Consider the following 22,424-nt stretch of genomic DNA (forward strand, 5'->3'; position numbering starts at 1 on the left):
AGAAGGCTTCTTGAACTTTTTTTTACTTGGCAACAGAAACTAGTTAGGGCCGACTTTCCTTGGGAGTGAATTCTATAAAGTAGGTGCTATGATAGAGAAGGCCCTTCTCCTCGCCATTGCAAATATTATTTGTGCGCAGAGCTTCTCCAGTGGATAATCACTGAACAAGGAATTTGAACTTCCTCTTTTCTTGCTAGCTGCTTGAAATACTTTAATGGTGTCTGAAGAAATTTTAGCTTGGTTATTGTTTCATAATTCATTTGAATTTAATGGTTAAGAATTATACTGAAAACATCAACATGGAACCGATCTGCATATCACAGGCATGTGTAAAAACCGGGCAGCGTTTTCTAAAATAGTACTTCCTATAGACCAGTGAGCAGTGCTTACGTTGGCTTAAGAGTTGTCAGGTGGTCTGTGGTTACTCAGTAGTGTGGGAAAGAGCCCGCACATATGTTGGAAGTTGCCCATTTCATTATTACTTTTTGTGTCCTTGGTTGAGCTTTGGAATTCATAAGAGGGAGGGAACCATACCTTGGTGTGCAAGAACATGTCTTGCATCTTTAAAGTTTTGGTTTTATTGCCTAATATTGATTTTAAAGGAGCACAGTTAGCATTGTTTGGGAAAGATCTCTCATTGAGCTCATTGTCCAGTAGCACCTTAGAGACCAACTAAATTTGTTCTTGGTACAGTATAAGCTTTCATGTGCATGTACACTTCTTCAGATACACTTCAGGACCCCTGGACGGTTAAGTCCAGTCAAAGGTGACTATGGGGTTGCAGCGCTTATCTCATTTTCAGGCTGAGGGAGCCATCGTTTGTCCACAGACAGCTTTCCAGGTTATGTGGTCACCATGACTAAAGCGCTTCTGGTGCAAAGGAACACCGTGAGAGAAACCAGAGCGCACAGCAACACTGTTTACCTTTCCGCTGCAGCGGGAAGTTTATATGCATGTTTGCCCAAATAGTTCAGGAGGCCTGACTTTTCAGCTCAGGCACATTATCATCCAGCTCTTCAACAACATGGTGGTGGCTTCTAGAATTGTAGAATTACTTCTTCAGCCTCAATAGGGCTTGTGAATAAAAATGTGACACTATTTGTTAAATAGTGATGGCAATATTTCTTCAGTCTTTCCTGGAAGCTTAGGGTGTCTGCATTTACATATATGTGCATCGGTTTCTGTGAACAAGAAATAGGATTGTGAGATTCCTGCGGAAAATCCATAGGATTGTGATATTCCTGCAGAAAATCCATCTGTTGCAGAAAGCAGATGGATGGGTATATACAGGTGTGCAGAATGGAGTGAACCCTGTCTGGAAGCATAGGCATGCATGGTGGAGTACCTGAGTAGGTAAAGGCTGGGCTGAGCGTATTATGCATAAAATGGAATGTCCTGCTTCCCAGGCAGAGAGGAGGGCGCCTTTCAAACTGCCAGTCTGTGAAGAGAAGGGCATCACTCCTCTGGAGACTGTGAATGGCAACCCTTTTGAACTTTAAAATTCATTTAGTATTTTCAAAGAGGAGTGAGGCTAGCCTGATCCCTTCCAAGGGTAGGAGTTCATTTCAGGGATTTATGTACAAAGCTCAGCTCTCTGTGAAGGCAGAGATCAATTACACGAAATTTGAAATAAACCATAGTCCAGGCTTACTCAATACAATTAAGCTCTGCACAGGTCAAAACCAAATGTATAGGCGTAGTGACCTTGAGATACCACCTTAAAAAAACCACAGAGGATGAAGGACCTTTTGGTATTTACTGTTCTTGATTAGATTCAGTCAACATGTATTGAAGGAGCTTTCCTTTAACCTCTTGGGAAGTGACAGTCAGCATACTAGGTCTGATTTCTTTTCCTCCCTCCATTTTCTTCCTGATTGTCCTGTTAAATTAGCAGTCTTACTGTTTTTGTGTCCCCTGTCTCGCCCTCGCAGCTATAAGGTGACAGATTTTATAGACCTGGAAAGACTTCTTCCATCATAATATATACTTGATTCAGACTTTTTTTGTCTGCCTTTGTCTTGGAGCGATTGGTTTGGGATTGAAAACAACTCTGATACAGCTTTTTCTTTCCTTTTGAATTTTCTTAGAATTGTACACTGCTTTATCACCCAAAGGTCATTGAGGCTTATTAATCTTTTCTTACATTATTAATTTGCTCATCAGCCTTGAGAGGTAGGTTAGTAGTTGTGTGTATGAGAGAGAGAGTTTCAAACCATGTCTCAAGAGCTAAAGGTTGATGCTTTGTTCAAAGCATTCTCTAGTCTCATGTCTAAGTTTTAGAACCAGGGTGGGGGGAAATGATCTGTGAACTGGTTAAATTCAGTGCTTTTTTTCCTGAGGGGACAGAGGTGTACACATACCCTAAACATTCTGTGAATCTAAGTTTGGCCTCATTGAGGGGCAGTATTTCAATATGAGTAAGAAAATTGTTGTTGTTTCGTCGTTTAGTTGTGTCCGACTCTTCGTGACCCCATGGACCATAGCACACCAGGTGTAAGAAAATTAGAGTACCCCTAAATATTTTTTTAAAGCACTGGTTAATTTGTTCAAAATATTGTTGTACTTTACTTTGCAATTATTATAACACCTGGCTTTCTTTTGAACAGAACTCGGCATTTTTTGATTAGGGACATGATCCCTCAGATCACCAAGGGCAACATCTGAGAAAGGTTGTGTTCTTATTCAGAATTTTCTCTTACTAGCAACAAGGATGCAAATAGCACAACACTCAGTGGAGGCTGGGCTACTAGGGCATAGCTCTCTCAAGAAGAATACCAAGCAATTTAAAAGAAAACATTTTCTCCAAAATCTCACAGCCACAAACTCTTTCCTACTCCACACACATTTTAATACTACATTTAACTCAGAGGAGCTCTGCAGACATTTTTGTCAGTCTACTGGTCTGCACCACCTAGACAATAATAATCCGAAAGTATGACAAAGAGGTCCTTCCCTGGTCAGAAAAAATGATGTGGAATTTGAGTGTTGGGATAGTTAGTTTTCCAGCCCTTGTTGTGAAGGTTCCTTCTCCCTCCTGTTGTTATGAGGGCAATTTCAACCTCTGTATGCTCAGAGCTTTTCCCTTGAAGACCATACCTCAAAACATATCAAACCACATTCTTTGTATCTAGCCACAAGAAGGGTGTGATTGCTACTTTAAGCAGCTTGTTTTTGATTAATATTTGTTAAGAACATTGGTGGCTGCTTTTCCTAGTCCACTTGATATCCCTTCACAGTTCCTAGTCCACTTGATATCCTTCCACACATACCAAAAGATTGGCCCCCACTGGTTTAAGCTTTCTTTCCATAAATGAGGCCACAGTTTGCACACCACTCAAAAGATTCATTGCAGTTGTGGAATTGGCACCTGAGTCTTGATAGATATGCATCGGCTAAGGTACAAAACTTTGAAGCCAGATTAGAAGAGAACATCCTCAACAGCTCTAAGGTTGATCTCTGGACCTGTTTCCCCTTTATGTGTTAGCATTGTGTGGGCATTTGGATTTAGCATTCTGTTACATATATGGGGCTTGTATGATTGGTGCTATAGTGGCATTCAGGGGTAGGGAACCTGTGGTCCTCTGGATGTTGCTGGGTTACAACACCCATCACCCCTGACCATTGGCCATGTTAGCAGGAGTTGGAGTCCAATAACATCTAGTTGGAGATTACTCACCCTTGCTGTAAAATCCAGGGGCTGGAATCCAAATAACTACTTCAGGAATGTTGAGTGGGATATGTGACTCTCCCAGCCCCAAGTTCGCTTTAGATAACAGTGTCCTCTGGCTAGCAACAATCTGGCTTTGCATGTTCCTGCAGTGTTAAAAGCAGCTGGCCATGTGGGATGGCTCACCTTTTGTGGGTATAAAACTACAGTGGTGCCTCAGGACAAGAACTTAATTCATTGTGAAGGTCCGTTCTTAACCTGAAACTGTTCTTAATATGAGGTACTATTTTAGCTAATGGGGCCTCCCGCTGTCGCTGCACGATTTCTGTTCTCACCCTGAAGCAAAGTTCTTAACCCGAGGTACTATTTCTGGGTTAGCGGAGTCTGTAACCTGAAGCGTCTGTAACTCGAGGTACCACTGTAGTACTGTAGAGTAGTTCTCTGGAAGTAGTGTAGTTATCTGGATCCTGGCCAATGCAAGGAAAAGCTCTGGCCTTTTGTTTTTATTGTTGGCCTTTTCCACTGAAAGCAAGCTACATTTTGCAGGCTTTCGCAGCAGCAGCAGCAGTGTGGAGGTGTACAAGAGCAGATTCCCTTAAAAGACATTTTTGTGCATCAACATGTCTCCATATTTGTGCTTCAACCTGTTTCATTTCCCGCCTACTGATAACAACCCCATTCGGGAGGTGTTGCTTGCCTGTCAGCCACCTGTTAAAGAGGAGGAAATATGCATTCTATGCAAGACCAGAAGGGGGAGAACTGGATTTTCTGAGTTAGAAGGAATTGGACACAATCCAACAAAAGTTAGGGAAATCAATTCCATTGCTTTCAGCTGGGCTTAGTACTAATTCTTACTGAGCTGTGTACGTTGTGTTGCTGCTACTTAATTAATATGTAAGAACTCTGCTTCTTTTCTTACATACACAACCAACCATCTTTGCTGTTCACTGCTGTTTGTAAGAAAAAGTGTTTGTACCATGTTGGGGATATACCAATGTATAGCTGCTGCTTCCAGAAGTCAGTTGTCTGTATCTGTGTTTGGAGAACAGGAATTTGCAGAGAGATCTCTGGTGTTTCTGTGTGTTTTAAATCCCTCCAATGAAAATTTGCAAGAATGTATCATAAATCTTTCTGTGTAGACTGGCTTTAGGGAGAAGGGTTGAGAGATCTGCATCTAAGGTTGAGAGTTTTAGCATAATGTTTTTTTTAACACTTTCATTCAGGTTTTTGTAATTCAGTTATGACCAGAAGCTTGCAGCCTCAGGCTATAAATTGATGTGTAGTTAATCAGATCTACAGTACATCTCTACTCTTTTCTTATTCTGTTTTCTTTCTCTCCTTCTTTGAAGCCTTCCTCTGACCTCATTTTAGAAAGTAACTTTGTTTTTCGAAATGGAAGCCACCTCCATTTTTCTGAAGAACTATCTAGCTAAATTCCTACCCCTCATTTCTTAAAACTTCCTTGGTCCTCGGTCTACTGCCTTCTCAGGTCACTCTGAGCTTCTGTTTTCCTAGCCTCCCGCTGCTTCAACTCCCCATTCCATCTGGACTTTGCCTGTTCTGCCTGTCTAGGACCGGAGGAACTTGGACAATGACAATCAAAGGCTGCCCCATCTCTCTGACGTAAGGGCAGCTAAGCCAACCATTGGTTTCACCTTTCTCACCTAATCCATAATTGCTGGCAGTTTTTAATCCATTGCTACCTACCCTGAACCTTCTGGGAATGGCAGGCTATAGATTTGAAAAAAGTATCAGGTAGGGGTGTGTGTGTGTGTTTCCCTGTTAGTCTAGGTTGCAGCATATCGTGGTATGGAGTGTGGAGGCTGATGCGTAGATAATTCTAATTTGTAGTGGCAAGTCAACCTTGATGGCCTTCATATACTTTACATGTGGGGCTTGAAAAATCATGTTGTAATATGAAGTGCTCATGGCTAGCTTGAACTCTTTCCAGGATATACCATTTCATTCACCCTCCCTCTTGGTTTTCTGTAGCGTGGACCACAAACTCAGTCAGTATTCCATGACCAATGGGCATGCTCAGTTACAGGATCTCCCCCCTGCTTGAGAGCCCACCAATACCTTTTTGTACCTTTGCAAACTTTGGGGTTCCCCCAAGCATGCTCATACCTCCCCCTTGTGCACATGGTGGTTCCTTTAGGGCTATATAAGGGCTGGATCGTAAATCCAAAATCTCTATTAACATATATGTTAGTACTATGATTTGACATGGGCAGGCTGGCACTAACCAGAAGTCTATTGATTCACTTGAGCTGCTGTGATGTATTTTTTTTCCAGGTCAAGGAGAATTTGCTTTCCTGCAAGATGCTTCTGCACTGCAAGCGGGATGAGCTGCGCAAGTTGTGGATTGAAGGCATTGAGCACAAGCATGTCTTGAATTTGCTGGATGAGATTGAGAACATCAAGCAAGTGCCCCAGAAGCTGCAGCAGTGCATGGCTAGCAAGCACTACCTCACGGCCACGGATATGCTGGTAAGAAGTGATAGCTGGTGCTTGACAGACAGCTGTCCGATAAGTGTCTGCTAGATTTGCTATCTGGGTCTGAGTAATTAGATCTGCCATTTACTCACCTACTGTATTGTTCTCTCTGCCTGTCTCTTTTGCCCTCTTCTGTCACTCACTCCTTTTTTATCTTCAGTCTATTAACCTCTTTGGTTGCTTTGAAAGCTCTGCTGACTTTGACCCTGTGTCCTTAACCTTGATTTATGCCTTCTCAGCCCTTGGCTGCTGTTTCTGCTTTAAAAATTTCTGTCTCACTTGTGTCCATATTCCAGGTGTCACTCTAATAGACTATTACAGACTCTTCCATTTTGTTACCTCTCACTTTGCCAGAATTGTAATTTCAGAATGACTCTTCTTCTGCAGTTGTAATGATCACATCTGCATTGTCCCTGCACTCCCTCCTGTTGCTTTCCTTGTTTGTCCCAAGATCCTCATTTGAACAGTATTGGCCTTTAACTCAGGATATATTTATGCAACAGGCTTTCTGTAATTACTGGTATGTTCCCTCAGTGATGTCCTTAGTAAGTATGGAAGAAGTCTAGTGTTATTGTAGAAAACTAGATTGTTGTGGTTGATCAGAAATCTGGTGCTTTCCATGGGCCATTGAGAAGTAAACCTTTTATTGATTATCCAGTTCCTCAGTGCTGCAGGTATCCTTGTGAAAAGGGGAAAAGTAGTAATTTGGGTGCACAAATTTTTGCTCCCCTCTTTACTCAATTTGCCCCTCTGTGTTCACATCTCCTGTTTTCTCCTTGCGTGATGCTCCCTTCCTCTGCAAAATTAACTTACCCTGTCCTAATTTTGGTTTCAAAGCATTTGAAAGAATATGATGCTCAAAGAATTAAACCTCTGCTTATCCCTTATGTGTTAGTGCCTTATTAAAGATCATCTATCACTGCTGTTATGTGAATTTAAGCTGCACAAAATTATGCTGTTCAAAATTATGGCTGAAGAACTCCCAGCTTCCTAATAGAGAGCAGTCATAGCACTCTCAGCTTTTGACATATTGGGAAGCATCAGATAAATTATTTAATTTTGGGTTCTCCTTCAAAAACAGTTTTGTGGGTCACTCCAGCCATTTCATTTGGGAAATACTTTTAAAAATGTGCAGCTAATAATGTAATATGTGGCTGCAACTGACACAGATTTGCAGACGTTTGATCATAGTAGATTGACCAGCGAACAGTGACTGGCTGAAGTCTTTGTTGAGGGTAACCTTGATGGCAAACCTGTGTAATATGCAAGATGGCCCTGAGGTTTTATTTGTGACCAGTCAACAATTGACATCTTCAGTTTACTCATTATTAAATAACACTTTTAATTTCCAAAGTTTCTTTTCATATGTTGCTGTTTCCCTTCAACTGTGAAGCTATGAAGATGTTGTATTGCATCTCACAGTGAGACTGCTTAGGTGAAATGCAGATCTTCCGCGTTAAGTCCTGGCCTTAGTCCACAGTCATTAACTATTATGCATTTCGTAGCTATATATCGCCTTACCCTATATGTGCCCACTTGGCCCCTTTGAGCTGCATAATTGGCGCTGCTACATGTGCATTTGTAAGAACTCAATTGTTTAGTTACACTTTGAAACCCCCTGCCTATTCAGATCAAGCAGACATCTTCATAGAATCATAGAGTTGGAAGAGACCACAAGGGCCACCCAGTCCAACCCCCTGCCAAGCAGGAAACACCATCAAAGCATTCCTGACATATGACTGTCAAGCCTCTGCTTAAATACCTCCAAAGAAGGAGACTCCACCACACTCCTTGGTAGCAAATTCCACTGCCGAACAGCTCTTACTGTCAGGAAGTTCTTCCTAATGTTTAGGTGGAATCTTCTTTCTTGTAGTTTGAATCCATTTCTCTGTGTCCACTTCTCTGGAGCAGCAGAAAACAATCTTTCTCCCTCCTCTATATGACATCCTTTTATATATTTGAACATGGCTATCATATCACCTCTTAACCTTCTCTTCTCCAGGCTAAACATACCCAGCTCCCTAAGCCGTTCCTCATAAGGCATCGTTTCCAGGCTTTTGACCATTTTGGTTGCCCTCTTCTGGACACGTTCCAGCTTGCCTGTATCCTTCTTCACTGTACTCTTTTTGGCACCTGCTAAAAACATTCTTGTTATACAAACCTACCCAGATGCTTAGAAAGTCGAGGTAATTTTTAGTAGGTTAACTTTTGTATGTTTTAAAGTACAGTTGTGATTCCTCCTCCCCCTCAAGTTTATTGTTTTATCTTTTGGTAAACTTCGAAGCTTTTTATAATCAGGTGGTGAATAAATTTTATGAAATTAAAAAAATAAATAGTTCAGTCAGTAGAGCATGAGGCTCTTAATCTCAGGGCCGTGGGTTCGAATTCCACGTTGGGCAAAAGACACCTGAATTGCAGAGTGTTGGGCTAGATGGCCCTTGTGGTCCCTTCCAATTCCACAATTCTATGATTCTATGAAAAGTGAGGCAGACTTCAGACTGGTTTATCTCTTGGTGCTATAGTGGACTGACTTCAAATTGAACTCTTCTCTGATTTGTGGAAATGCACTTGCTCTCTACTGACTCAGCAGTGTAGGCTTGCAACCCCTTTTTTCTGATAGCACAGATAATTTTTGCTGTACAGTATCAGTGTGTTAAATGCCTCTAGAGTGGAGCTCCTTGGTGTCAGCCTTCTTTAGCGTACCTCTGTCTCTACATTAGAAAGATGCGGTAATTGTGCTCTAGCTGTTGGGTAGTTCCATTCTCTTTCATTGTATGATCTGAGTGGTGTATAAAATAATTATTAAACTGTCAGGGATGCATAATGTTTCTTGTCCTTCGTCCTCAAGGTAAACAGCTGTTGGCTTATCAAAAGCCCAAAATGATCCAACAAAGACACTGATATCTCTTGTGTTGAAATGGGAGAGCTGATAAATATTGTTGCCTGTAGCTCTCTGATATGTGCAGTCTAAATTAGACCTTTGCAGTCATTGTGTGGGCTTGATGCAAGCGCATTAATGGCATAATTTCTGGTTGCTGCATCACATTTCTGCAGTCTGTTCTTTGTATTCCACTCACATTAATTGAAGTAATTTTGCCACTGAAGCGTGTTTCCAACCTCTGCATTTAAATTGAAATTTTAATTCCCTTATTGTTTGGCAAAGACGTCTGAAGATGGCTTGTTACAGGTTTCATTATCACTCAAAACACTCCAGCTGGTTCTAATGTACAATGATTAATTCTGGAAAGACTTATTAATGTAAGAAAGGCAACCTTTTCCCAGAAGCAGGAGCATAGCAGCAAAGGTATTTTGGTGACGGCTGGTGTTTATATGAAGCTAGATGAAGAAAAATATGTGCTTGCTGGTGGCTTGTGACACCAGCTTAAAACTTATTGGGGTGATCTTTGCAGATTATCTGGGTAAAGTTCTGTACATTTATAAATGAATGGACCCAGCACAAATATTTTTGGGAATTTGAATGCCCAGTAGTTAGGCTGGAAAATAAATCCTGAACGGACAAACTTGCTAACTATGAAATGTCATGTTATGCTGGCATGCGGGGACAGGGACTCCCATCTTTTATTACCTCAAGGAGGAGCAGAAATTAATAAGTTAGGATCCTGGTGAGTTGGATGTGAACGGGGAAGCTGGAATTAGCTAGACCTGCCTATTCCCACCTCCTTACTTATTTTTGCCGACGCTAAAGCTGAGGTTCAAAGAAGAACCAGAGAACTAAAAAACACCTGGTGGATAAAAAAAGCACGTAGCAGACACTCATGATGCACAGAGTTTCTTTAAAGCCACAAAGACCATCTATGGGCCAATAAATCATGGCATATGCCCCCTACACTCAGCAGACGGCATCACACTTCTAAAAGATAAAGAAGCTATTGCACTGCGCTGGAAAGAACATTACCAACATCTCCTTAACCGCAACTCCCCCGTAGCTGCTGAGGTCCTCTCACAAATTTCGCAAAAACAAGTTAGAGATGAGCTTGCAGTATCTCCAAATCTGGGAGAGTTGTGTACAGCTATTAACCAAATGAAAAACAACAAAGCCTGTGGACCTGATGGGATACCTGCCGAAATCTTCAAAGTAGGCGGAATTGAACTTACACAACAACTTCACAAGCTCATCGAAAAAATCTGGGAAAGAGAAGAAATCCCAGCAGACTTTAGGGATGCCAAAATCTCTTTAAAAAAAGGTGACAGAACTGATTGTGGAAACTATCGAGGCATCTCTCTATTAGCTGCAGCCGGCAAAATTCTTGCAAGGATCTTAGCAAACCGTCTGGTAACAATATCCGAGGTGACCCTTCCTGAATCCCAAAATGGTTTTCGGCCTTCTAGGGGGACAGTGGACATGATTTTCACCGCTCAACAGCTTCAAGAAAAATGCAGAGAGCAAAACCAACCCCTGTATATGGCGTTTATTGACCTGACTAAGGCTTTTGACACTGTAAATCAGGCATGTCAAACCTGCGGCCCTCCAGATGTTTTGGCCTACAACTCCCATGATCCCTAGCTAGCAGGACCAGTGGTTGGGGAAGATGGGAATTGTAGTCTAAAACATCTGGAGGGCCGCAGGTTTGACATGCCTGCTGTAAATCATAATGCCCTGTGGACTGTCCTTCTGAAAATTGGCTGCCCAGATGAATTTGTAAACATCATTCGGCTCCTCCATGATAATATGACAGCAACAATCGCGGATAACAATGCCTCTTAAAGTGAACCATTCCCAGTGGGATCAGGTGTTAAACAGGGTTGTGTTACTGCCCCAACTCTATTCATCATTTTCATTGTCTTGATCCTACACTTTGTCGACGGGAAACTCCCCACTGGAGTAGAAATCATATATCGAACAGATGGAAAGCTCTTCAATCTGAACAGGCTGAAAGCAAAAAGTAAGGTTACCGTAACTTCAGTCATAGAGCTTCAGTTTGCTGATGACAACGTAGTGTGCGCACCATCCTAAATATCTTTGCAGAAGCTTACGAAAAGCTTGGCCTATCACTCAACATCCCAGAAACCAAAGTGCTTCACCAACAAGTACAAAATAACCCCCCTGCAGCGCCACAGATCCAACTCAGTGGTGTAACGTTGGAAAATGTTGATCACTTCTCCTACCTAGGCAGTTACTTTTCCACAAGGGCCAACATTGATGCCGAAATCCAGCATCGCCTGAGCTTTGCGAGTGTGGCTTTCTCCTGATTGAAGCGCAGAGTGTTTGAGGACTGGGATATTCGCAGGGAAACCAAAATGCTTATTTACAAAGCTATTGTACTACCAACCTTACTATATGCTTGTGAAACATGGACCACTTATAAACGCCATCTCCAACTCCTCGAAAGATTCCATCAACGGTGTCTCTGAAAATTTTTACACATCACCTGGGAAGACAGGCGAACTAATATCAGTGTACTGGAAGAAGCAAAGATCACCAGTGTTGAAGCAATGATTCTTCAACATCAACTTCGTTGGACTGGTCATGTTGTGCGGATGCCTGATATGATTGTCTTCCAAAGCAACTACTCTATTCGAAACTTAAAAATGAAAAGTGTAATGTTGGTGGTCAACAAAAGAGGTTTAAAGACTGTCTCAAGGCAAATCTTAAAAAATGTAGTATACACACCAACAACTGGTAAACACTTGCCTGCGAGCGCTCCAGTTGGAGAACAGCCTTTACCAAAGGTGTCGTGAAGTTTGAAGACGCTTGAACACAGGATGCAAGGGAGAAACATGCTAAGAAGAAGGCACGCTTGGCAAATCCACACCGTGATCAACTCCCGCCCTGAAACCAATGTCCCCACTGTGGAAGGACGTGTGGATCCAGAATTGGCCTCCACGGTCACTTACGGACCCATAGTTAAAACCGTGTTTATGGAAGACAATCTTACTCGGATACGAGTGATCGCCAAAGAAGAAGAAGAAGAGGAGGAGGAGGAAGCTGGAATTAGCTAGACCTGCCTATTCCCACCTCCTTACTTATTTTGTGTGCCCTACTCTCTACTCTCTGTTTGGACCCAATGTTCATGCGTGTGTGTGTGTGTGTGTGTGTGTGTGCATTCTTCTGCATATTGCTTGCATGAATCATCTTGGGCTGTTGTGTCTATAACGACTTATCCATAGTGCATTTCCTCCCTGTAACACCCTGTGGCCTAGGATGCATTGACAGGGGCCTGTCTCATTCCAGGTGTAGTGTTGGGCTTTTTGTGCTGTATTTTGCCGCAGGGAAGCAAGAACAAAAAAGAATACTTGCTCAGGGCATGACTCTCAGCAGACTTGGAAGAGAAGAAAACATAAAGGCAGCTGGGCATGGGGGAGAGGGATTACTGAGTAGGAAGTAGTGCTTCTGAAATGGGTTTGGGAGCTCTAGGGGAATAACAGATGGAATATGAATCAACAGTGTGATGCTTTGGATGAAAACCCAATCTTCTTTTTCAGTTGCATCAATGGGAGTGATTTGTTTCCAAGCCAGTTTCTCACCCAACATCTTCAATCCATAGTCAGTATGCATATTGTACAGTACAGCAAGGGTAGTAAACGTAGTGCCCTCCAGATGTTGTTGGACTCCAATTCCCAGCAGCCCCAGCAGCATGACCAATGATAAGGATTTGTAGTCCTCCAACATCCAGAGAGCACCATGTTTGTTATCCAAGGGATACAGGGAAATGTGTCATGCTCATGCATATGCCCTGCCCATTGTGTGCATAGCAACATGTATATCTCTGTATGCATATAACGAATGTGCATAATATATATTTTGCAAAATTGGGGAGGGGGGTGGATAGCATGGCTGTATGATGTTTTAAACACAGAAGTACTCCTGTACCACCATGATATATAAAGTCTCCATAACTGGGTGGATCGGAGTTGAGCTGGCTCCAGAACTTAGGAAGCTTTCGTACTACTCCCTTCAACCTGGATGATATTTTCTTTGAAATCCTGTTTTGTGCTTCATAGTTGGAGAATGATAATTACTGATCTGAAAGGATTCCAAGAGCAGCCAAGGTGATTAAAGGGTCTGAATCTTGTGTGGAGTTGCTAATGTAATCAGGGTTATGACTATATATAAAAATAAAAGAGAAGCTAGGTTTGATGAACTGTAAAAACTAAGCAAGCCATCACATATTTTGCATAATTCTGCTGCTTTGGTTGAAGAGGGGCAAATAATCACTGCTGCATTTGGTTTCTGAATGATTCTGACTGGTTCCTCAGCCTTCCTGTGTTGACAGGAAGGATCAGCCATTTTAGATCTGGTCCTAACCAATAGTGATGACTTGGTTAGTGGGGTAGAAGTGGCAGGATCATTAGGTGGGAGTGACCATGCTCTTCTGGAGTTTATTATCCAGCGGAAAGGAGCAACCAAGCATACTAAGGTCCAAATTCTAGACTTTAAGAAAGCCAACTTCAGAAAACTTAGGGAAACGCTGGGTGAAATCCCATGGACAGTAATACTAAAAGGGAAGGGAGTTCATGATGGTTGGGAGTTTGTTAAAAGGGAGATATTAAAAGCACAACTTCAGGCAATACCAATGAGACGGAAACATGGAAGGTGCCTAAAGAAGCCAGGCTGGCTATCTAAAGAACTTTTGACTGAGTTAAGATTTAAAAGGGATATGTACAAAAAATGGAAAAGGGGGGAAATCTCCAGAGAGGAATTCAAACATATAGCCAGCACGTGTAGAGACAAAGTCAGAAAAGCTAAAGCACAGAATGAACTCAGGCTCGCTAGAGAGGTTAAAAGCAACAAAAAGGGCTTTTATGGGTATGTCCGTAGCAAAAGGAAAAACAAGGAAACAGTGGGGTCACTCAGAGGAGAAGATGGTGAAATGCAAACAGGGGACAGAGAAAGGGCAGAACTCCTCAATGCCTTCTTTGCCTCAGTCTTCTCCAAGAAAGAAAACAACGCCCGACCTGAAGAATATGGAGCAGATGATTCAGCAGGGGAAACACAGCCCAGAATAAGTAAGGAGGTAGTACAAGAATACTTGGCTAGTTTAGATGTATTCAAGTCTCCAGGGCCAGATGAACTACATCCAAGAGTATTAAAAGAACTGGCAGAGGTGATTTCAGAACCACTGGCAATAATCTTTGAAAATTCCTGGAGAACAGGCGAAGTTCCAGCAGACTGGAGGAGGGCAAATGTTGTCCCTATTTTCAAAAAGGGGAAAAGAGAGGACCCAAACAATTACCGCCCAGTCAGCCTGACATCAATACCAGGAAAGATTCTAGAGCAGATCATTAAGCAAACAGTCTGTGAGCACCTAGAAAGAAACTCTGTGATCACTAAAAGTCAGCATGGGTTCCTGAAAAATAAGTCATGTCAGACTAATCTGATCTCATTTTTTGACAGAATTACAAGCCTGGTAGATGAAGGGAACGCTGTGGATGTAGCCTATCTTGATTTCAGCAAGGCCTTTGACAAGGTGCCCCATGATATTCTTGTAAAGAAGCTGGTAAAATGTGGGCTAGACAATGCTACCATTCAGTGGATTTGTAGCTGGCTTACTGACCGAACCCAAAGGGTGCTCATCAATGGCTCCTCCTCATCCTGGAGAGTAGTGACTAGTGGGGTGCCACAGGGTTCTGTCTTGGGCCCAGTCTTGTTCAACATCTTTATCAATGACTTGGATGATGGGCTTGAGGGCATCCTGAGCAAGTTTGCAGATGACACCAAATTGGGAGGGGTGGCTAACACCCCAGAGGACAGGATCACACTTCAGAATGACCTTAACAGATTAGACAACTGGGCCAAAGCAAACAAGATGAATTTTAACAAGGAGAAATGTAAAGTACTACACTTGGGCAAAAAAAATGAAAGGCACAAATACAGGATGGGAGACACCTGGCTTGAGAGCAGTACATGTGAAAAGGATCTAGGAGTCTTGGTAGACCACAAACTTGACATGAGTCAGCAGTGTGATGCAGCAGCTAAAAAAGCCAATGCAATTCTGGGCTGCATCAATAGGAGTATAGCATCTAGATCAAGGGAAGTAATAGTACCACTGTATTCTGCTCTGGTCAGACCTCACCTGGAGTACTGTGTCCAGTTCTGGGCACCACAGTTCAAGAAGGATACTGATAAGCTGGAACGTGTCCAGAAGAGGGCAACCAAAATGGTCAAAGGCCTGGAAACGATGCCTTATGAGGAACGGCTTAGGGAGCTGGGTATGTTTAGCCTGGAGAAGAGAAGGTTAAGGGGTGATATGATAACCATGTTCAAATATATAAAAGGATGTCATATAGAGGAGGGAGAAAGGTTGTTTTCTGCTGCTCCAGAGAAGCGGACACGGAGCAACGGATTCAAACTACAAGAAAGAAAATTCCACCTAAACATTAGGAAGAACTTCCTGACAGTAAGAGCTGTTCGGCAGTGGAATTTGCTGCCAAGGAGTGTGGTGGAGTCTCCTTCTTTGGAGGTCTTTAAGCAGAGGCTTGACAGCCATCTGTCAGGAATGCTTTGATGGTGTTTCCTGCTTGGCAGGGGGTTGGACTGGATGGCCCTTGTGGTCTCTTCCAACTCTATGATTCTATGATTCTATGATTCTATGACTGTCATTGTTGTGGCTTTTTTGCATCTGTACAAACAGCACATAGCTCTTTATTTCTGCATCTGAAGGTGAATAATAGCATTCAGAGTTCCCCCCTGAGTTAGATGTTTGCTTCTTGGACCAAAGCCTGCATTGCTGCCACCTTCTGTTCCGTTCTCAGAACTGAACAGGTGGAGCCATCAGTTTTCTATTGCGTTCAATTGGAATGTGTTCAGCCAAAGATAATTTGTTCAGAACGGGAGCCTTGTTTGCAGTCAAATTAGCTCATTTCCTATTGTTGTGCTGACACGGCAGCCCCTGAAGCATGGCAGATTTTCCCGCTGCATCTTTTTGTTGCTATATCTGAACCTTGGCTTCAGAGCCTACCTTATTAAGCCGCGAGATATTTCTAACAGTTTGGGTCAAGCAGAGTCTATTTGCTTGGTGCTGTGAAAAAGAAATTGGAAAGTGGCTGGATTGTCCAAAAGCTTTCATCCATTCTTAATGGCAAAGGATTGTTTGTTTGGGCCTGGTGGGGTCAGAGACAAATGTGTTCAGGCAGTTCAGGTTCAGGAGCAGGCAGAGGAGAATCAGTCCAGAAGGATTTGACATGATCTAAGATGGCCTGGTGGTCAGGTTCTAGAGCAGTCAGACAAGAGGGCAAGTCAACACAGAAGAGCTGCTCTGACTGCTGAGCCAAGCCTAATACTTTCTTTAGATAAGATTAGTGGGGCCCCTATTGGCTCCTCAAGTCACCTGAATCTGCTGGGAGGGGAGCCTCCCTTGCTGCCACTGTTAGAAGGATGCTGTGGAGCAGTAAGGCTCAGACCAGCCACTCCTTCCCTTCATCAGCTGTGAATTGTGCCCCTCGACACTGAAGTGGGGAATGGGTGCTAGGCCCCAATTTGACCCCTCCCTTGTTGAATGTGTTGGTTGTTCTGGCCAGAGTGATTGGAGTGGGATGATAGTACCTTGTTAACCTCAAGGGCCCTTGTTGGCCCCCGTGAGTGCACACATGTGGGCAGACAAGGTGTATATCCACTGCTCCCCTACCTGTTGCATAGAGACCCTCATCTGGTCTGTGCCCCCTTCCTGTTTTCTGACTGCTGATTTTCTCCAGCATCTCCTACTCCCACCAACTTCCAACCATAGCCCACTCCTCACATTCCAAACCTCCCAATGACGAGGTGGAACATGAGATGAACCCTGTTTAACTGAGCAATCAACACGGTTCCTTATTGTATGCTGTTGTGTGCTTAAAGACATAGGACATAGTCACTGCCACCTCCCTGCAATGAAAATAATATGAAAGTGGCATTTCTTCTAGCCGTTTGAAAAGAGATTGTAACGGATCTTAACAAGCACAGTGTGAGAGATATATGTAGTTGAAATAATAACCTGGGAGTGGACCTTCAACTCCTGCCTCTGCTGCTGTTTTAATGCAAGCGCTTCTTTACGTAGGTTTCCTCAGTTTCCCCCATATGCTGAATGGGGATAGTTCTTAATGAGACACTCTAAATTTTCAAATAACGAACAGCAAGCAACACTTTATGAGCATGTATGTCTTTAAAGTGCTCAGCATTATACTCAGCCAGATTTTTCATTATTGCTTCTAATCCCATTTTCTGATCCTGTTCAAGTTTTGTTTCGTTAATTTCATCATCGAGATGTAAAGATATTTTGAAAGCAGGAGCGCACAAGCAGAGAGAGGATTTCTTTCCCTTTGTAACATCTTATCGCCTTTTCTTCCTTTAATATACTTATCAATAACTTCATCTCTTTCCTTTTAATCTTGTAAATTCCATTATCTGAGGCATTTTGTTGCATTAAACCATTAGTGCCTCCCATTGCCTCATTTGCATTGACACGTGCTTGACCTCGGCCCCTCTCCTCTTTTCGTTAATGCATCAACAAGCACTGATATCTCTCTGGAGCATTATCATTTGGCTGTTAGCTCAACTAATAACAACCATTCATTTAAGCTGATGGAGGTTTATTAAATAAAAATGGGCGGTAATGAAGGTGGTGGAGGAGCACCAGCTAGCATCCTCATTTTTTATGGTGAGGGCTTTCAGTCTCTCCATAAAGTGGGCTGGGTTTGGTGGAGGCGTCTTGGCGTTCAAAGGCAGGTGTTAATGGGGTCTGGGACAAGATCAATTAACTTCTCACAGAGCTACTCCCCCCAGCAGCAATCTTGCATCTACTGTAGTTCTTCCTATGAGGTTTTATAAGGAAAACAGGTGTCAGTAGTCTGTTTCCTGCTCATCTACCCTCCCATGGTGGCAGAAGCCACCATGGAGAGAGGGGCAAAAAAAAGTTGTGATGTTATGAGCCTGGGACCAGGCTTCCTTTCTTCAAGGGTCGAAGCTAGACATATGAAGTGGGAGAAGGATTTTTTTCCAGGGCAGCCACAGGAATACATAACCAACCAGAAGAGGAATCCATGGTGTTAATATCTCTGCAGCTTGAGGACTTTGCATTACTCTTCTCTGACTCAGAGGACTCCACCTCAGAAGTTCTAGTGGAATCATGATCTCCCTTGCTCTGTCAGCTGACAACTGCTAAAGTGGCCTGGGCCCCTTAAAATGAAGAGGCTGGTCATACCAAAGGCAGAACTTTGGATATAGCAAAAGCCCCTCCTCTCTCTTCACCTCCTGCCACAGACCTAGAATGGTGCTGGGGGTGGGCTTGCTCTGGCATAGCACGGCTGGGGTACTCCTCACATGGAGATCCGCTGGATCCTAAACCTCATCTCAGAGGATCTTACCTTAGGGTTGTGCCACAGGTATTCTTCAGACCAATATGAAAAAACATTGTGCCATGTTTTCGAAATGTGGATCATTTAGAAGCTAGCTTCCTTTGGCTGTTTTTGTATTCCAGATGCTGGAGAGGATTGGCTATCATAGCACTGAAGCTTTCCTAACAGACTGCTGATGACTTGCATTTTAGTTGAGCTGGAAGATGTCAGATTGCTTGCGAGCATCATCCATAAGATTTTTTTTTAATGAAAAGCCACCTTCTGCCACAGGGACTTCTGAGAGATTTTATTATGAGGTTAATTTGTTAAGGCTTCTGTTATGAGACATCTTCACATTTGTAACTACTTCAATTTCTCCTAGAGTGCAGCCGAAAAAGAACATTTTCTAGAACTCTGATATTATTTTGATTGTTTCTCAAGCTCTGATTTACGGGCTTATAATTCAGTCCCTAGTAAACTAATGAAACTCTTACAAAGGGACAGGAAATGCTCATGATCTTGGGGATAATGGAGCAACAAAGCACAAAATTCTGCCAGAGAAACTAGATTGCATTTCTAAATGTAAAGTTGCGCAGTTTTTATAACCCCCAGAGGGACCAGGAGAAATAGTAAGAGTTGGATTTAAAACATGTATAGAATCGCAGTTGGAAGGAGGATTCTGTGGGTCATCTATTCCAGCCCCCTGTCTTAAAACAGGGCCACGCCACCCCAATGCGCTGCAGATAGTTTCTCGTGCAAATGCCTGGTTTTAATCCCTTCTAACAGTAAGGAATAATTTATCATTAGATGAGCAAATATCCCATTACCTCATCACCCTAATGAGGCATTATGTTTTCTTCCAGTGCTGATTTACTCTTATGGTAATGAAGAAATTCCTAAAGTTTAGCACATTTCCAGATGTGTATTTTTGTGTGCAGTGTCTTTTTGGCTATTCTTTCTTCCCGCTTTCCCCCTCTCAACTTCATGCTATAATTACAAAATTCCCTTATGCCTGCTCTTCTCTGCGTAAACCACTCACTGTTGGTGCATTCCCACCGCATTCCTATCCCATTGCCTTGCCTGCTCACTTGTTAAGGTTCTGGATTTTCAGGAGAGGATTGTTAGGAAGACTGTCTTCCTTTTGATTTTGAGCTGTGGGAAATATTCTACCTCTCCTTCTCTTTCTTCTGGAGCGGGGATATATGACATCTCTGAAGCGGTTCAGCAGAAACAGTAATCTGAATGTGGTCTGTAAGGTTGTTAGTTATTACCTGCCAGTTGGGAACTGGAAATCTTAGCAGTCTTCTGTCTTAACTGCACTACTTTTTCACTTCACAGAAAAACCCGCCCTCTATTTACTACCTATTATAGAATCTTATCCACCCTTGTTCATTGGATCTTCAAAGTAAAAGTGATTTCTTGTTGACCAACTGTAGCAATGTGGTGGTTAGTACTGTACCTTTCAAAATAATTGGATTGTGTTTGTTTATCTGTTGCCTAAGCAACAGGTTCTGCTGCACTTAAGGGTTCTTTTTCTCTAATGGACCTTTCCTGTCTACCCACCTGCTCCTGCTCCCTTCTATCCACCCTGGTCTCTGCACCATTCCATTTGCTTATCTCCCATATCAAACTGATCTCTTGATGCACTCTGAGTACTGTTCATGTATTTTTTATTGGATTATCTGCACCTTGCCTTCATGGCATAAGATTGCCTTCCCCAACCCGGTGCCCTCCAAATGTTTTGGGCTATAACCCCAAAAGCCCGGCAGTAGTTGTAGTCCCAAACAACTGAAGGGCACCAGGCTGGGGACGGCTAATGTTAATCTTTCCTGTTGACATACCTAGAAGCCATATACATTGGTTCTAGGTGTATGAAGCAGCAGCAGCAGCAGCAAACACTTCCTGAAACGGTGGGGGGATCGGACGGCAACACATGCTCTTGTTGCTAATCCTTGTACTTCCTTCCAGGGCTGAAAGTGTCTTATCTTGAGATTGGGAAGGCGAAGTTCAAGAAATGGAAACTCAGCATTCTGTAGACTTCTAATTCAGTGACTAGTTAAGCAAAATGTCCAGACATTCAGTGAAACAGCTGGGCTACTGCCAAACAGAAGCATTCCCTTGACAGCTGATGCATGGCTTCACTGCTCCGGAACAGCCTGTGTCTCAACTAATTCACAGGATGAATAGAACAATGCACATTCTATTTGGTACTCTGTACAAGAATGGGGTACCCTGAGAGCAATCTTGATGGAATTTGGTCAATGTGTCTCCGCGTTTGCACAGCAGGTTACTCTCAGCCAACTGGCTCTTAACACTTGCCATTCTGTGTGAAGGGGGAAATACTTGTGTCCAGGACATTATTATTTGGTCAAGAATCTGCTGCATTTGTTATCCCTACACCATTACAAGTGGGCATGTAACTGAATACTTATGCCAAATGATTTTGCACTGGGGAGAGGCAATTAAAGTGTATGCACAGGCAGTAATGGACGATTATGCTCCATTCTGCTATCAGAGCTACTCTTGAATGCCCAAAGGTCAGTTCTGATAGAAGCTCCTATAATGTTAATTCCTGGTGCCCATCTGTGAATTTTGAAGTGCTTTTCTAATATGGACACCTGCTGAGAAGGGTAAATGAGTTGAGCATGTGAATCCTTTGTCTAAGTTCTCAGGATAGGATAAATATCCAGATAAAATCTTTCAATATATTTAGGACCAACTTCACATGGCTGCAGACCAGTTGGATATGTTGTACTGGACACTGGGGGAATCAGTAACTGAAGTGGCATGTTGAGCTGATTTTTTAAATTTTGATAAACCCATAAATAAACACAAGTACCCATGCCTTCATAATGTGATAATTGGAAAGAACAGGGATATAAGGCCATTTTATACCTTATGACATTTGTGGGAATGTTGAGTGGAGGTATTGTAGCAGCTCCAAAACAGCTATACTGTATTTAAAAGTGGATCTAAATTATTCCACTTCAGTGTGATGATCTGAGTTCCCAAAGTGGGCTTGGCTTCCTTTTCTGGCTTTCCATGTTTTCTCAAGAGAATTGTTTTGCTTTAAACATAAGTGTCTTGGTAATGGGCAGTAATGAAGAATGAAATATGTGGCTGGGGGAAGAAAGGATGCTTAAATGGGGTTTGCTGAAGTGTAGCTTTGATTCTTAAGAAGCCTTCTAAGCCTGTGTAACATTGCACCTTGACTGTTTACCTCGAGAATTCAATCACTTTAAAAGTGGCATTTCCAAGGCCATAACTCGCCCGCATGTGTCTCAACAAATATGAAGTGTCATATAGGCAATTTTTTAGAAAAAATATGGCTGCGTTTTTCACCAAAGGGAGAAAATTAAAGCTCCATTGGCGTCCCCCCACCCTATTTTAATACTACAGTAAATGATTGACACTTCTGTTTGCTTTTTATCAAGGCTTGCCTGAGAGCTTTATGTTGATGTAATAGTTTAGCCTTTGTGTATCATCATTCTTTTTAAAACAGGAAAAGCAAGTGAAAAATGGGGCATTGGCATTAAATAGCGCTTTTGAGGGAGACCACGAGAGCCTCACCTGCCTTTTAAACTCTGATTTTCCATATCCTTTTTGATCCCCAAATCAGGGCCACTAAGAAAAAGTTCAGGCACTGTAGTAAGCCATTCCCAGCCAGAATGTCCAAGAAGGCCATCCTGACAGGGGAAGCTTTGCATTGGTATCTGTGGCCAAACAGAAGGCTGGACTTAATGTCGTTGGAACCCTTAGTAAGGCCTTGTAGATCATACTTCATAGGATGAAAGAGCCTCTGGCATCCTTGAACTCCTTGATGATGCTACAATTAATTAGTTGGAATAGGACTTGAATCAGAATCTGTGTTACAATAATGAATTGTCTCTGAGCATGTGCGGATGCTCATATTTCCCTTCCAAATGAGTAATCACAGCTAGCCCCAACACCTCTGAAATTAGTGAGCAAGAATTTTTGTCAAGAAGGTCAC

The 22,424-nt window shown here is 42.6% G+C and overlaps 1 protein-coding gene across 1 annotated transcript in view; it reads left to right on the plus strand.

Moving 5' to 3' along the window:
* Positions 1–22,424, plus strand: part of EXOC4 (exocyst complex component 4) — a 390,546-nt gene that overhangs the window by 22,623 nt on the left and 345,499 nt on the right. Inside the window, exon 3 of the mRNA XM_035126670.2 lies at positions 5,963–6,157. Coding sequence (XP_034982561.1) covers positions 5,963–6,157 — 195 coding nt within the window. The remainder of the gene's footprint in view (positions 1–5,962; positions 6,158–22,424) is intronic.

Source organism: Zootoca vivipara, chromosome 10, assembly GCF_963506605.1.
Source record: "Zootoca vivipara chromosome 10, rZooViv1.1, whole genome shotgun sequence".
NCBI lineage: Eukaryota > Metazoa > Chordata > Lepidosauria > Squamata > Lacertidae > Zootoca > Zootoca vivipara.